This window comes from Thermobia domestica, chromosome 5, assembly GCF_964235325.1.
Source record: "Thermobia domestica chromosome 5, izTheDome1.hap1.1, whole genome shotgun sequence".
In the NCBI taxonomy this organism is placed as follows: domain Eukaryota; kingdom Metazoa; phylum Arthropoda; class Insecta; order Zygentoma; family Lepismatidae; genus Thermobia; species Thermobia domestica.
Window position 1 is genome coordinate 145134165 of NC_137458.1, and position 15068 is coordinate 145149232.

The 15068-nt window shown below is 35.2% G+C and overlaps 1 protein-coding gene across 1 annotated transcript in view; it reads left to right on the plus strand.

Annotated features, from left to right (window-relative positions):
* The window catches only part of LOC145684700 (sodium- and chloride-dependent glycine transporter 2-like), a 290540-nt gene that overhangs the window by 79032 nt on the left and 196440 nt on the right, over positions 1 to 15068 (plus strand). Inside the window, exon 4 of the mRNA XM_081757078.1 lies at positions 13786 to 14023. Within this exon, the coding sequence (XP_081613204.1) occupies positions 13786 to 14023 (238 nt within the window). The remainder of the gene's footprint in view (positions 1 to 13785; positions 14024 to 15068) is intronic.

The following is a 15068-nucleotide window of genomic DNA, read 5'->3' on the forward strand; positions in this document are numbered from 1 at the left end:
GTCTTTGATTTTCCTTATCGTGTTCTCCAGAACAAAGTAAATAATAATGACGACAACGCATCTCTTTGTTTCAGGTCATTCTCAACGTGAAAGCTCGTGAACAAGAATTTCTCTACTCGAACCTTACTTTTGGATTCATTTAAACATATCTTTATTAATCTACCTTTTTCGGTATTGCAAGTTCTGTAAGCATGTTGTACAATGTTTCCCTCCTATCAGAGTCTAAAGTCAATAATTGATATGCCAGGATGTTGTATTCTCTCAATTCTTTTCAAGTATTAGTCGAATGGTAGATATCTGGTCGGTAGTTGTTCGATTTTACCTAAATCCGTTCTGATAATCTCCAATAATTTCATCTGCGTATGGAGTCAATCTTGCTAATACAATGTTTAAGAGGATTTATTGGATGTTGACAGAAGAGAAATGCCTCGATAATTTGTTGCTTATCTTCTGAACTGGAACAATGATAGATTCTCTTCACTCTTGTGGCAATTCCTGCTTGTTCCAGATAATGAGAATGAGTTTGTGTATCTTGCTCTACAATTTTTCCCTTCCAGCTAAAATTAAGTCAACCAGAATTTCGTCTACACCCGGAGATGTGTGTTTAACTTTTTTTTTTTTAAATAGCGATTTCTATTTATGTCTTGTTAGGTTCTGGAATATACGGTTATGCTGCATGCATTTCACTTTCTCCACGCGCATTAGTTTTTGGTTATGTGTTAAGCAAATCGTCAAAGAAATCTTTCCATCTATTTAAGATGCTATCTGTATCAGTGAGAACCGTTCCTTTAGGTTTCTTTAATATATAAGCACGAAGTTGATAGCCTTTCTTAAGTTCGTTGATGCATTTATACAAGTCCCGAATGTTTTTGTTTTCACTATTATCTTCAAGTTAATTAATTTTAACTTTCAAAAGTCGCGTTTCTTTGTTCTAAAAGTTTTAGAAGTTTTCTGCCAGATGACAATGAAATTTTATGTAGTTATTTCGTTCGGATTTTGTAGCCAACGCAGTTTCTTCTATTTTCTCTTCTCTGCTACTTTAGTACATTCCTGGTTGAACCATGGTTTGTTCCTACGTATTTCTGCGTTCTCCAATATTTCTTCTGCTGAAATTTTAATGTTATCTCTAATTTCAACCAAGTATCTTGAACACTACTGCACTCCGAACCTTCTAAAACCGAGAATCTAGTCGACATTTCAATCTGGCTGCCCTCTCACCTGACTCTCATCTATTTAAAAAAAAAAAAAAAAACCGCTTCGTTTTCCGATATTGAATATTTCCTTTATTCAACGATAGTCTCTCTCTTACTATCACAATCAACTCCTCTGAACGACCGAACATCAGTTGTGCTAGACTGTTCTTTTCTGTCTACTAAAACATGATCAGTTTGAATATGTGTTTTTCCATCTGTTGAAGTCCAAGTATATTTATGAATGTCGCGATGTTGGAATTTTGTAATCTTCACGATGAGGTTTCTGGATATTGCACAGTTCACGAGTCTAACGCCGTTGTCACAACCTTCCTTATGCAAACATTTATTCCCTATAATCAGTTTGAAAATACGATCTGGTCCTACCTTCGCATTGAAACCGCCTAACAGAATTTTCATATGGTATTGCAGAAGATGATCAAATACCCGTTCTATTCTTTCATAAAAACTGTATTTTTTAATCGCCATCCTTATTTTCTGTTGGGGCATGTGCATTTAAAACAATAATATTACACAACCGACCCTTAAGAGAAGTAAAAGAAAATCTATCATTTACAAATTCAACCTATGTAATTGCTGATATTTCGTATTCGTTTGTGAACGGAAAGCCCTGTTTCTAGTTGGTAATTTTCAATTTGTTCCCCGTAAAAGAACGTAAAATTTCCTCCTCTTCACGAACTTGACTCCTCTATTTCTAAACTCATTTTTTACAAATTTTAACGCGCCTGCCCTATAGAGACTTCTTATATTTCATGTTCCAAATCTCATGTCGATTTTACTTTGCGGAGTTCCTGCCAAGTTATCAGTTCTGATCCGAGGATTCTGCAAACTTATCTGAATTTTTTTTTAACAGGATGATGAGGTTAGCCTCACACCAAATTCTCAAGCTGGATTATCACCCCTTGTCTGTCCGCGACTGCTTTCTCAGTATATTCGCAGCTTACCTCTATATCCCACAGGCCTTCTCCTCAATCCACAACCTGAGGACGCGCCGTGCTGTGGTGACAGGAAGACCACATTTTACGGAAATTAATACAGCTATATTTCAGAAATACAACAGGTGCTGATTATTCGAACACTGCTTTAAAACACACAGAAACAATGAATATGCTCGGATATATGGATGCATATTAAGACTGTGAAAGCTTCGATGCCGTAAAAATCGTAAATTAGAGACTAGTGTCAGTGTAGTATTTCATGAATGCATCGTACCTTTGACTATCCAAACTATTCTTGATGTATCACATTGTTTCGTTTTATAGCTATATAACTTTATAATATTTTTGTAAGTGATTATACTGTTTACCTGTTCTCTGCCAATAGCAACTGTATGAATTTATAATACAAAACTGAAATACAGAAGAATGAAATAAAAAAGTGATATTTCGCATGGCATCTTATGTAAAGGGCGCCTTGTATTCTTCACAGGTTCTGTACTACCAGTCAGTATTTGAATTTATTAAATAAAGCTGGTATACAGGATAACTAAAACCACTTATCTATAATGTGATGTTTCGTAGGGCGCCTTATGTAATTGGCGTGACTTTCACGGGTTTTTGGCCAACAGTAACTGTGTGTATTTATTGTACAGAACTGTGTTATACCAGAAGAGTAAATAAAATCGTTCATCTTTGATGTGGTCTCGGAAGGGCGCCTAATGTAAAGGGCGCACTGCACCTTTCACGGGTTCTTTACCAATAAAACTGTAAGAATTTATTATTAAAACTTGTACCTTTACTTATACTGTGATATTTCGGAGGGCGCACCGGGACACGTCCCGGTGTCCCGGTGGGCCAGCACGGGCCTGGCGCTGGCTTAATGTAGCAATTAACAGTAATGTCACGAAAAATATGATTATATAGACAATCCGTGTTCTGGGATTTTGCCTGGGTGTGAAATTTACAGATTTCAAGCATACCATGCTTCTGACAAAGTAAAAGGCTAAGTTCAGAAAAATTCTGATTACGTCCATATGGCAAATTCAGGTGTTTGTAGGTAAAGATGAATCTGTTAAAAATCCATTTTTAAATATTTTATATAGAAAATGATGATTGCCATCCCGGATGATAGGAATTTCTAGAATGATGTCTAGGCTTGCTTTTATTGTATCATAAGATACAAGATGTCTTAGAATATTGATAGAAAAGTAATACATTCTGTTTCATCAAAGTGCCTCACAGATTTGGATTACCTTGTATAATATTATTAGCAAGGGTAGCTTAACTAATGCAACATTGATTCTATTATCGAAAATGTTTTGTATAATCAGATCAAAATGTTGCTCTATCAGTTGGATATTTAAAAGTGTGATTAAAAATCGTTCGTTCGTTGCTGTGGTACACATGAGTTGTACAATTTCTTGGTGTGTTTGGAAAATCAATTTTTCGTTTGCCACAGTTAAATTAGAAACGATGTGGGTAAGTCTAAAGTTACTTTAGAAATTTTTAATTCATGAACTTCATAAAATGAAAATCCGCTAGAAGTTAAACTTGTCAGTCCTGTCAGAAAATTGAATATAATTTTTTGTGTCTGTGGCAACATCTTTTTCTAAAATCACATGGAATTATAATAGCAAATTTGTTAATAATTCGTGCCTCTTTCTCGTGTAGCATCTTAATTAAATGTTCATAACTAGAGTATGATTCATTTTTAAGATGAACAGCTAAATGCAGGCGATATGGTACAAATTTAGTATAATAATTGGATATAATAATTAATAATTGGGTTAAATCCTGCAACTGTTAATCCAAGCTCGTGCAATACGAGTTCATTTCCAAAGGTTGTAGAACTCATCAGAATGAGGATGCAAACCGCTGAGCTGACTATCTGGATCATCCTACGAGAGATTCTTAACGACAAAGTTCAATATAAGCCCTTAAAAGTGGACTGCAGCTTTGCGAGGATGTCGTGAAAAGTGGGACAAATTTAGCAAAGGATTTTTCAATTTTGCGTGATACCACGTCCTACACTGCTAATTAGGATAAAATAGTTAAGTCGGTTTGTTCATTTAACCATATTATTCAAATTCATGAAGTATTCATAAAGTATGTGTGTGTGTGTAATTTGCACAAAATTAGTAATATCATTTAAATAATTTTTAAGAGTTGTGATGTGCTTATTAGAGATTACTGCAGAATTCCCTTACTACCAGGCCATGTTGGGATACTAATGAGGGCGGTGGAGAAGTCAACTAAAAGGGCGCCCATACAATATATATATATATATATATATATATATATATATATATATATATATATATATATATATAATATGGGTGCCATTTATATCAAAATCAGCTAGTTGTTAAATAGCTAATTTGTGGAAACCTCGAATCGAAATCCTCTTTACTAGAGAAAAACTTTTTAGTTCCAATAATAACATTTCTGTCAAATAAAAAGAAGGTAAATATATCCACATAGCTCTATTAATAGAGCTCTATTAATATAACTCTCTAGCCTATGGATACAGTAGGTTCAGTGCCGCGTTTACAAAAGCTCTGTTGATTTCTGTTTTTAGCCAACTGGACCCAGTTTCTACTTTATATTCTAATCTCTGCGAGAACCATTTTAATATTGTCCTCCCATCTTTGCCTCGGTCTTCCTAATGCTCGTTTTCCTATTTGGTTTTCCAGTTAGAAGTTTGAAAGCGTTTCTAATTTCTTCCATTCTGGCTACATGACCAGCCCACCTGACGCTCCTAGAATTGATGAAACTAACAATGTTTGGTAAATGTATAAATTATGCACTTCCTCGTTATGAAGTTTCCGCCACTTCCCATTCCCGCTCCTCTTGGAGTACGAATATTGGTCCAAAAATCTTGATTTCAAATACTTTGCGATTTTTCCTCAGACTCAGTGACCATGTTTCGCAACCATACTGCACAACAGGCATGATTATCGTTTTATATTTTAAGTTACAAATTCCTCAACAGAATTCGCGACAACACAGAATTCGTGAATTTTTAACTGAACAATAACATGAAATCCCTGCTTTCAGTTGACATTAAATTTCTTAGTGATTATGGTTTTGGTCTGTTAATAATGATCTTAATCCTAGATGTTTGAAAGTATCCACTTGATCAAAAGTATTATTCGATATTTTAACCATCCACAAAATTCAGTATTACCATCCCGACAAACTTCCATGTATTTAGTTTTCTCTGCATTTATTTCTGAGCCCATATCCCTGCAAGCTTCATTAAGATTTCTGCATTCCTTTCTATTGTTCTATCATGCGCTATTAAATTTACCTCATCAGTATATACCATAACCTGGTAAATACAATTCAGCTCTAGGACCTGCTTGCTGTCTTTGATTTTCCACACAGTGTTCTCTAGAAAAAAGTTAAATAGTAATGGTGACAACGCATCTCCTTGTTTCAGGCCCTTCTTAACGTGAAAGTTCATGAACAAGAATTTCTCTCCTCGAACCTTACTTTGGGATTCATTTAAGCATATCTTAATTAATCTACCTTTTTCGGTATTCCAAATTCTGTAAACATGTTGTAAATGTTTTCCTCCTACCCGTGTCTAAAGTCAATAATTGATTTGCCAGGATATTGTTTTGCCATTTCTTTTCAAGTATTAGTCAAATGGTAAATATCTGGTCGATAGTTGATCGATTTTACCTAAATCCGCTCTGATAATCTCCAATAATTTCATCTGCACATGACGTCAATCTTGCTAATAGAATGTTTAAGAGGATTTATTGGATGTTGACAGAAGAGAAATGCCTCAATAATTATTACAATCAGTTTTCTTATCTTTCTTCTGAACTGAAACAACGATTGATTCTTTTCACTTTTGTTGTAATTCCTCCTTGTTCCAGATAAGAAGAATGATTTTGTGTATCTTGCTCTATAATATTCTCCCTCCAGCTAAAATTAAGTCAGCCAGAATTTCGTCTACACTCGGAGATGAGTGTGTTTCTTTAATTTTTAATGGCGATTTCTATTTCTGTCTTGTTAGGTTCTGGAATATACGGTTATGTTGTATGATATCCACTTTCTCCACGAACGTTGGTTTTCGGCTATGTGTTAAGCAAATCGTCAAAGAAATCTTTGTATTTATTTAAGATGCTATCCTGATCAGTGTGAACTGTTTCGTTGGCTTTCTTTAATATATAAGCACATGGTTGATAGCATTTCTTAAGTTCGTTTATGCATTTATACATGTCCAGAATATTTTTGTTTTTACTATTATCTTCAAGTTAATTAGTCAAGTGAGTTTTTAGCTTTCAAAAATCGCGTTTCTTTGTTCTAAAAGTTTCGGAAGTTTTCCGCCAGATGCCAATGACATTTTACGTAGTTATTTGTTCGGATTTTGTAGCCAACGCTGTTTCTTCTGTTTTCCCCTACTTTAGTGCATTCCTGGTTGAACCATGGTTTGTTCCTACGTATTTCTGCGTGCCCCGATATTTCTTTTGCTGAAATTTTAATGTTATCTCTAATTTCAACCAAGTATCCTGAATACTAGTGCACTCCGAATCTTCTAAAACCGAGAATCTATTCGACACTTCAATCTAGCTCCCCTCTCCTCCAATTTCTTTAAATTAAATCTCTCTGTTTTCAGATATTGAATATTTCTGTTATTCAACGACAGTCTTTCTCTTATTATCGCTGCTACCAGCTGGTAATCAGTATCGCAATCAGCTCCTTTGAATGACCGAACATCAGTTGTGCTAGACTTGTTTCCTCTGTCCACTAAAACGTGACCAGTTTGCTTATGTGTTTTTCATCTGATGAAGTCAGGTATATTGATGAATGTCGCGATGTGGGAATTTTGTAATCTTCACGATAAGGTTTCTGGATGTTCCAAAGTTCGCGATTCTAACGCCGTTGTCACAACTTTCCTTATGCAGACATTTATTCCCTATAATCGGCTTGAAAATACCCTCTCGTCCTACCTTCGCATTGAAACCGCCTAACAGACTTTTCATATGGCATTTCGGGAATTGATCAAATATCCGTTCTATTCTTTCGTAAAAGCTGTCTTTTTTATCGTCATCCTTATTTTCTGTTGAGGTATGTGCACTTAAAACAATAATGTTACACCACCGATCCTTAACAGAAGTAAAAGAAAATCTATCATTAACAAATTTAACCCATGTAATTGCTGGTATTATTCGTTTGTGAACGAAAAGCCCTGTACCTAGTTGGTAATTTTTAATTTGTTTCATGTAAAAGAACGTGAAATTTCCGACTTGACTCCTCCATTTCCTTCTCACCTAAGTTCCTGATATCCCACTAGGTCCATCCTCTATTTCTAAACTCATTCGTTACAAATTTTAACGCGCCTGCCCTAAAAAAGACTTCTTTTATTCCATGTTCCAAATCTCATGTCAATTATACTTTGCTGATTTCATGCCAAGTTACCAGTTTTGATCCGATGATTCTGCGAATATACCTGAACAACCTTTTTTAATAGGATGACGTTGTTAGCCCCACACCAAATCCCCAACCTGGAGGATCACCCCTTGTCGTCTGTCGGCGACTGCTTCATCAGTATATTCGCAGCTAACCTCTGTATCCAGAGGCCTTCTTCTCGATCCACAACCTGAGGACGCGCCATGCCGTGGTGATAGGAAGACCAGACTTCACGGAAATTAATATAGCTATATTTTGGTAATACAATAGGTACTGATTAACAGAACACTGCTTTAAAACACACAGGAACAATCAATATATCGTTATATTTCGCAGGGCATCTTAGGTAAAAGGCGAATTGTACCCTTCACAGGTTCTTTATTAACTGTCACAATTTGAATTTATTATACAAAGCTGGTATACAGCATAACTTAAACCACTTATCTATAATGTGAAAGTTTCGTAGGGAGCTTTATGTAAAGGGCGCATTGTATTTTTCACGGGTTCTTTACCAATAGTAAATGTATGTATTTATTGTACAGAACTGTGATATACAGAAGAGTGAATAAAATCGTTCATCTTTGATGTGGTTTCGCAAGGGCGCCTAATGTAAAGGGCGCACTGCACATTTCACGGGTTCTTTACCAACAAAACTGTAAGAATTTATTACTAAAAACTTGTGCCATTATTTATACTGTGATCTTTCGAAGGGCGCAGATACGTCCCGGTGTACCGGTGGGCCAGCAAGGGCCTGCTTACTACCTTTTGTAAACAGAGTTAATGAAAGAACAACCATGTAGATACATATAAGGCTTAGGGGGAAGTCGTATGGTAGGTATGACCTTGACAGCAGCCATCTTGAAATCCGCCATTTTGAATTAAGGTCAAACTTTTTAAATGGGAATAGAGTAATACGATACATAATTTAAGGATAGAAATTAATCAGGAAGACAATGGTGAAGTTAGTTTTAAGATACGCCTATTTGGGGCAAAGTTGCAGGCATATTAATTGTTTATACTTACTATGTGCGCAAGTCCCTTACCTCCGTTTCTAACCCGCGTATTAATGACAATAAGAGGATAAAAGCTCCGGTAATACATATTATGCATAGAAGGAAGTAATACGGTAAGGATATCCTTGACGGTAGTCATCTTGAAATCCGCCATTTTGAATTAAAGTGAAGTTTGAGAAAGAAAAACCGTATCATGTGACAACTCATTTTAATAGAAAATTCTCCAAAAAAGCCAATGGTATGCTTATTTTTGTTCTATATTTAACTAATATGAATTTAGGACTGCTTCTAGTGTGCACCAAACGTCCATTATTCGATCTTTCAAATTGGCAACACTCCTAATTTTCACCGCGTATTTTAATATTCCGACTGTCACTTTGCAATTGTTGTCATGGCTCATGTTTTCTAAATCGATTACATTTTATAAGAGTTGCGATTTGTCAGTTCATGAATAGTGTTGGAATAAGCATCCAACAATCTTTCTGAATTTCGAAGACTTGCCATATAATTATTTATTCCCTATGCCATGTAATTATTTATTTCCTTTACCTGCCCTTCAAAAACTTGTTTACTGCCATGAATTATCACACAACCAAAGAACTCCAACTTTGCATTCATGTAATACCGAAGACGCAGCTTGTAATGGATAGTAGATGAGACGAAAAATCAAATGAAAATTCAGTTAAAAAAGGAAAACGAGATATGATTTTTGTATATTCCTAAATCAATGGTCTTTTGTTTTGTTTTATATTTATTTCTTTATTATATATATTCTATGGTAATTTTTTAGCCAGTCAGAAAAAAAATCATTTGGTTTCTAGCGATTGTTGTCGAAGGTTCATGTGTGTAAGATTTATAATCAGTATTGACCGGAAACTTGACTAAACTACACCTCTTACCTGTTTTCATATTATGTCCATGGTACAAAAAGCGTGTTTGGATCAGTCATATTATGCTTCCTTGATTTTTTCCATCATTGCTGCAGTTCCTTTAAAGTTGTAATTATTAAAAATATTTTATTGTTTGTCGTTTGCGCAACATGTAGGCTACATTTCCTAATAATTTTGTGTTCGTATAATACCAATTTGTTATATTTCATTTGTATTTCTTTACGTTACATAGGTCCATTGATAGGTTCCTCATGTATTCTGGTTTCAAATAAATACGTAATTACATTGCAAGTCTTGAAAATTCAGAAAGATTGTTGAATGCTTATCCCAACACTATTCATGAACTGACAAATCTCAACTCTTAAATAATGTAATCAATTTAGAAAACATGAGGCATGGCAACAATTGCAAAGTGACAATTGGAATCTTAAAATACGCGGTCAAAATTTGCCAATTTGAAAGATCCAATAATGGACGTTTGGTGCACATTAGAAGCAGTCCTAAATTCATACTGGTTAAATATAGAACAAAATAAGCATACCATTGGCTTTTTGGGAAAATTTGCTATTACAATGAGGTGTACATGTTATGGTTTTCATTTTTCAAACTTCACTTTAATTCAAAATGGGAGATTTCAAAATTACTACCTTCAAGGATACCCTTACCGTATTATTTCCTTCTAGGCATAATATGTATTACTGAAGCTTTTATCTTCTTATTGTCATTAATACGCGGGTTAGAAGCGGAGATAAGGGACTTACGCACAAAGTAAGTATAAACAATTAATATGCCTGTAACTTTTCCCCATATAGGCGCATCTTAAAACTAACTTCACCATTGTCATCCTGATTAATTTCTATCCTGAAATTATGTATCGTATTACCCTATTCCTATTTAAAAAGTTTGACCTTAATTCAAAATGGCGGATTTCAAGATGGCTGCCGTCAAGGTCATATCTACCATACGACTTCCCCCTAAGCCTTATATGTATCTACATGCTTGTCCTTTCATTAACACTCTGTTTACAAAGGGTAGTAAGGGACTTCTGCAATAATCTCTAATAACCACATCACAACTCTTAAAAGTTATCGAAAAATAGAAAACATGCATCATCGCAAAAATTTCTGTCATCACAAATAATAAATACATGTCCTCTATCAGCAAAAGAAATTTCATTGAAATCGGAGCCGGACAATTGGGTGATGTCCCTTGTAAGCATATTTTAAATGTAAAGTATTTTTAAATAACACATTTTCAATACCTTGCAACTGTTCGTATTCATTCGAAATCAGTCATATCATGATCGTAGTATTAGGCGCTAAAGTACTCTGGATATGCATTGCCCCTTCTGTCTCACTTGCGTTGTTACTGTTGTAGAGGCCATTAAAATTAGGATATATGTGATACTATAGCGTCCTTAGTTTGCTACAATGAATAAGAAATGTAACATTGTAAGTTTTTCTTTCGACATGTTGATTTGTAATGTGTGCCGTTTTAAAAAATACATCTTTATGTTGAATTGGTCACATTGTCAGCCTTCTTGTATCATAAGAGTATTCCGAAGAATTTCCCCTGTCGATATTTGCATGGTGCAAAATTTGTGTTTTTTGCATTTTAGTTTAAGAGTAACAAGGACGTTATATATACAGTATATAAGGTATTTTGAAATATACTTAAAACGCTCGGAGGTGTCTTTTCTCATGGAAACAAGTAAAATAATACCAATAAACGTTTCCTAAGCATTGCTTAGTTTCAGATCTACAGGCTGCCTAAGGCGTGATAAAATAAACTTCAAAAATGAACATCTCAAAATCTACTAGTCGTTGAGCTAAGGCGGCAAGTTATTTTCTTAGACTTGCAATCTGATTTATCTAAAAATGCATAACTCAGAAAATTATAGTGGCAGAACAAGGTATTCTCTCCCTCCCCCCGCCCCTAGACGGTAAGAGATTCTCGGATATTCCGCTACAAAAGCGGAGTCCGTTAATGACGTATGGAAGACGTCCCAACCGGTAACAAAAATCCATTGGTAAGATATTGATATCTTGAACAGAGGCTAGATAGCGAAGGATTCTAGAGGCTGCACAACTACTAAATTTACCATTGACAATTAACACTATATATTAACCTTACGGCAAAAGCACCTACGGCGTATGCGATTGTCACCATGAAACTCGTTGAAGCAGAACTGTTTGAAACTGACCTTTTCCATTTAACTAACCAGCGATAATACTTACGTTCCCATTTACACGAGAGTCGTTTGCAATTTTGGCCCAAAGGACAATGTTGGAAAGGCACGTATATTACCACTTCCGCCTTTGGGAGATGATGTCGAACTATTGATGCAGACAATTTCACAGCAATTACCGTACCCCAGCATCTGATTTAAGACTGAGGACGTCGTACCATTTATCATGGCCGTACGTTAAAGAGATCTGACATCCCATGATGTGGTCACATCCATTTTAACTACATCGAACCTCTTCATTCATGAGTCTTTTCGGTAGATGCGAAAAGCTTCTGTGATAAAGGTCCCCCTCACGGCAATTGGTATAATTTTATTCTCCAGTAAAATAGACAATGTTAACACGTGACAATTTCAAACGTCTGTTTGCTTTTCTGATATGAGAGGACAATTGATCATTTTCCCTACAGAATTGGTATGAGCAAAAACGTTCATCTTCAAAAATAATTCCATCTGCTATCAGACAATTATTATATAAGTATGAAACATATACTAAGTTGGCGAAAGATTGAAAACTCTTAAATGCAAAAGGAATCATTGACCAACAAGACTCAAAACATAAACAAAAACAATTCCTAACTATATATTGTTAGGAATTGTTTTTGTTTATGTTTTGAGACTTGTTGGTCAATGATTCCTTTTGCATTTAAGAGTTTTCAATCTTTCGCCAACTTAGTCCAAGAATAAGAAATTGTCCCAGTAAAATAAAAATATATATTTATAAATTATATCTTATTTGGTTTTCACGTGAGCTCTGAGTGCCTTACAGTAGTTTACTGGCATAAACCTATGAGTTTAATCTTTAGTTGAATGAGTTTATACAGAAAAGTAGAATTAATTTATTGAAGTAGGATTTTCATGCAATTAATTCTATAGAAAAATTACATGTACTCAAACTTTTAAGTTTATAAACTTCACCATGAATTATTATGTCACACTTTAATAAGTGTAAAGCAGTAAATGTTTACGTATTTTGTCTTTCTTTTAACGCTTCTAAGGATGACTAATTTTAAAATTCCAAGTATTGTGAGTGTTTATTGGTTTGCTATCGATGGATGTGAAGGATTCTGATTGGCTGAGGGGAAGAGAGAGTGCGGCTAGGCGTCACTCTGAGGAGTAAACAAACATCGCATCGGTATATTTAGTTGTGAAGTCTATATTTCTTACGTTTTATGTTATCTTCATACTAAATATTAAAAACACAAAACGATCTCGGCTGGTGTATATTGAGGGTCTGTTAGCAGTGACCGCACGTCAAGGTGATTCTAGAGGCCGAGTTGTACCTCTCACTCATTCAGCACCAGTTGCATTACTTCAGCACAACAATAACCAGTCATATACATATATGTAAGAATGTCAAATTCTTCTTGAAGGAACCGCGGATACCTCTGCTCTTCTGGCAAATACGATTTCCTTAAATGTTGCCAATGAAACATATATAGGATATGATTCGTCGACACATTGTTCTCCAGTAGAATGTCGATGTCTTATGGACTTGATACAAAGGTGGCAGCCAATTCCTTAGGAACACATTTCACGTATATTGGGTTTAATGTCACGGCAAATGGATGCCCTGACTTGCAGCACGTAGAGGTTTCATACCATACTGTTTGATCATTGTTAGAGGTGTTATACAGATGTGAACTTGTAATAATTACTGAATAGACAGAAAACGAACGTGTAGTCAATCTTTCATACCGCTCACAGGTATCTTGCTTAGTGTTGCAATTTTCACACAGAGCAGTGTGTGATCTATTTCAGATCATCTATATGAATTGCGTGAATGCCTCACTTTAAAAAATGAAAAAAAAGGACTAGTGTTTTCATTCATTTTTATTGTACTTAATATGTTTAGGTATACAGTAAATTTTGAAACCAGAGATTACATAATCATGGTTTTGGTTGTCACTATAACACAAATATGAATTGTTCATGTGATATTGATTTCAAATTTCACTCCTGGAAAATGTTATTTTTTGAGTTAGGGCATTTAGGATCCAAGCTATCTGTTTGTAACTATATTGATATTTATTTCAACATTAATATGCTGCTCTTTCTTTGCAGGGATGCACTTTTGATCGGAACTATATGCTCTATTACATCCGTCTTGTTTGGAGCTTCAGTGTTTGCTCAAGCAGGAACTATTGCATATGAATTAACAAAGCCAGTCGGTGAATTAGTTGATTCGGGGTTAGAACTGTCGTTCATCGCAATGGCTGAAGCATATTATGATTGGGGAAACCCGAATGCATGGTCTTTCATGTTATTCCTATCTGTGGTCATCCTTGCACTAACATCTCAGGTAAAATTTACAGGAACAATAGGGTATTGTATTATGTTTTATCATGCATGTACTTTGAATAGCATGCAAGTAGTTTATTACTGAAAGAGTTGAGAGGCAGTGTGAACTGGTCTGCTACTAGCAATATGGGATAAACCAAACCCTAAAACTGGCTCCATATAGAAAATACGTATAGTAAGGGGAAATTATTTCTCTTAGAAAAAGGATTTTCAATTTCAATAAGAGAAAATATAAAATTTAACTCAAGAATAACTAATGAAATGTTGTACCTAACATTTCCGAAATTCTATTTGACTACGGAATAACACTAAAGATTGGACAGTTGTTTCAATTGTACTTAACGGAGTTTATTCTTTGTAAGAAATATTTCCCATAAATTGCTGAAATTGGAATGGCATTAATATTACCAAATAGGATAGAATAACCGTGGAAGACTTTCCTGATTTTGTGGGAGTCTCACAACAGCTGTTGTTGAAAAAGCCATTTAGAGAATTCTCCCCAGGTGTTTTTCCAATGGATAGAAAGGAGTAGGGTGCCGTACCCAATTCCTTCTTTCTGCCATTGCGACAGAAGAAAATAAAAGAAAGTAACGAACAGGCATTTTGAAGAATTTGTTTTATTTTACACGATTTCTAGGTTGTATATACCGTGAGATCATAAATCAACTTATACATATATATATATATATATATATATATATATATATAGATAGATAGATAGATAGATAGATAGATAGGCAAGAGGTAAGAGGTTGAAGGGAGCATAAATATCAAGTAGTATATTTTGGAATTGCTTACTTGACTCTCTTGCAAGAACTTAGATACAGCAGCTGCGGCTTAAAGAAGCATTGATATTGTAATATCCTATGTGATGTCGTAAACAAGCATTTCCACGCTTGAATGTTTACAAACAACACCACATGGTTCGGCAAGAGGATCTTCCACCAGAGGGACCTGTAATCACATGCAGACGACGGCTTCTGGCCCCTCCCATGGAGCAGAAGACGACATCGGATCAACAGCGCCACCGCCACCCAAAAGGACCC